This window comes from Trichoderma citrinoviride, assembly GCF_003025115.1.
Source record: "Trichoderma citrinoviride strain TUCIM 6016 unplaced genomic scaffold BBK36scaffold_308, whole genome shotgun sequence".
Classification (NCBI taxonomy): Eukaryota; Fungi; Ascomycota; class Sordariomycetes; order Hypocreales; family Hypocreaceae; genus Trichoderma; species Trichoderma citrinoviride.
The window spans coordinates 1-1,493 of record NW_020195016.1 but is presented as its reverse complement, the minus strand read 5'-3'; the positions used below and the strand labels follow the sequence as shown (position 1 = coordinate 1,493).

Here is a 1,493-nt window from a genome sequence, read left to right as displayed (position 1 = left end):
CTCATTGACTGGGAAGAACGAGCTAGATGGTACATTTTACTTGTTTCTTATATTTCAAGCTACACAAAAGTGACTACAGCTCCTCCAGCTTCCGCAGAATCGCAGGCACCGACTTGGCCGAGCAGATGCCCAGCTCCGTGACGACGGCCGAAATGGACTTGTCCCTCGTCGTGTCAAACAGCAGCCGAAACTCCTCGTCCGTGTTGCGCTCGGGATCAATCTCGTTGTAGGTGAGCGAGTCGATGGACACGCGCTCGGTGAAGTTGATGGTCTCGCACAGCGCGGTGACGCGCATGCCGAGGTCGAAGGCGGCGGTGGCGACGTCGCAGGTGCCGGCGCGGGCGTACATGGCGCCGTTGCTGAACATGCCCTCGGCGGCGACGAGCACCGTGGTGGCCTCCTGGAGGTTGGTGCGCAGGGCGCCGAGGTCGGGCGCGTACGCGACGGGGACGCCGGCGGCGGCGAGCGTCTTTGCGAGCGCGAGGCCGGCGCGCTCAAAGGGGTCGTCGACGAGGATGACCTTGAAGCGCTTGCCGTCGGCGGCGGCGCGCAGCAGGGCGCGCTCGACGAGGTGGTGGTGGGCGTAGGTGAGGATGACGTCGCCGCCGTCGGGGGAGATCATGTCGGCGGCGGTGCTGACGATGACGACGTCGGCGAGCGTGATGCGCTCGTGGATGAAGCTGTCAATGGCCTCGCACAGCAGCTTCTTAGCGTCCGAGTCGGCCATGTCGATGTCGATCTTGCTGATCTGCAGCTTGAGCCAGCGGATGGCGTTGCCCATCGAGAAGCACATGGGGCGGCATGCCGTGAGGTAGACGATTTGCGGGTTGAGGACGTGCGAGGTGAAGTGTCGGGAGAGCGTCGTGCCGTGGGGGGTTGTGTATGAGTCGATGACCTTTTTGCTTCATTGTTAGCTGTGCCCTCAGTAACCGAGTAGATATGCAGTGCAGCGCGTACCTTTTTGAATGCTAGCAGAGTCGCCTCTAGCCGCGTGGTGCTATCACTGATGGCCATGGTGCTCATCTGCTGGCCCAGCATCAGGACCGCCGGGTGGACGTCCTTGTCCGCATGGGTCAGGTTGACGCCCTTGGCCATGGACAGATGGCTGAAGCACTCGGGCACCGAAGGCTTCGCCTCCTTCTTGACCGCGGGCGCCGGCGCGGCTGATCGCGAGGCCGCCGCCTTTCCATGCTGGTTCCCTCCTGCTTGCGCTCCGTCCTGCTGCTGCTGCTTGGGCTTCGGCTTGCCGCCCTTTGCGCCCTCGGCCTGGCCCGGCGCGCCGGCGGGAGGCTGCGGCTGTGAGACTTTGGCGGCCGCTCTTCTCGCCGCCTTTTCCTCCTTGGCCTTCTTCTTCAGCTCTGCGTTGGAGAGCTTCTTCTCGCCGGTGGCCTCGGCTGGTGCTGCTGCTGCTGCGGCGGGTTTGCTCTGGTCCTTGGCGCCCTTCTTCTGGTCTTGGGCTTGGTCTTTCTTTTCAGCGGGAGCCTCGCCTTTGG

General features: G+C 63.6%; 1 protein-coding gene across 1 annotated transcript; it reads right to left on the bottom strand.

Annotated features, from left to right (window-relative positions):
* Positions 1–73: 73 nt before the first annotated feature.
* BBK36DRAFT_1131528 (nagb/rpia/CoA transferase-like protein) lies at positions 74–1,023 on the bottom strand (the record flags this gene model as incomplete). Its single annotated transcript, XM_024891993.1, has 2 exons — positions 74–895; positions 958–1,023. The coding sequence occupies 2 exons, from the start codon at positions 1,021–1,023 to the stop codon at positions 74–76; spliced, it is 888 nt and encodes a 295-aa protein (XP_024744780.1).
* Positions 1,024–1,493: the final 470 nt, after the last annotated feature.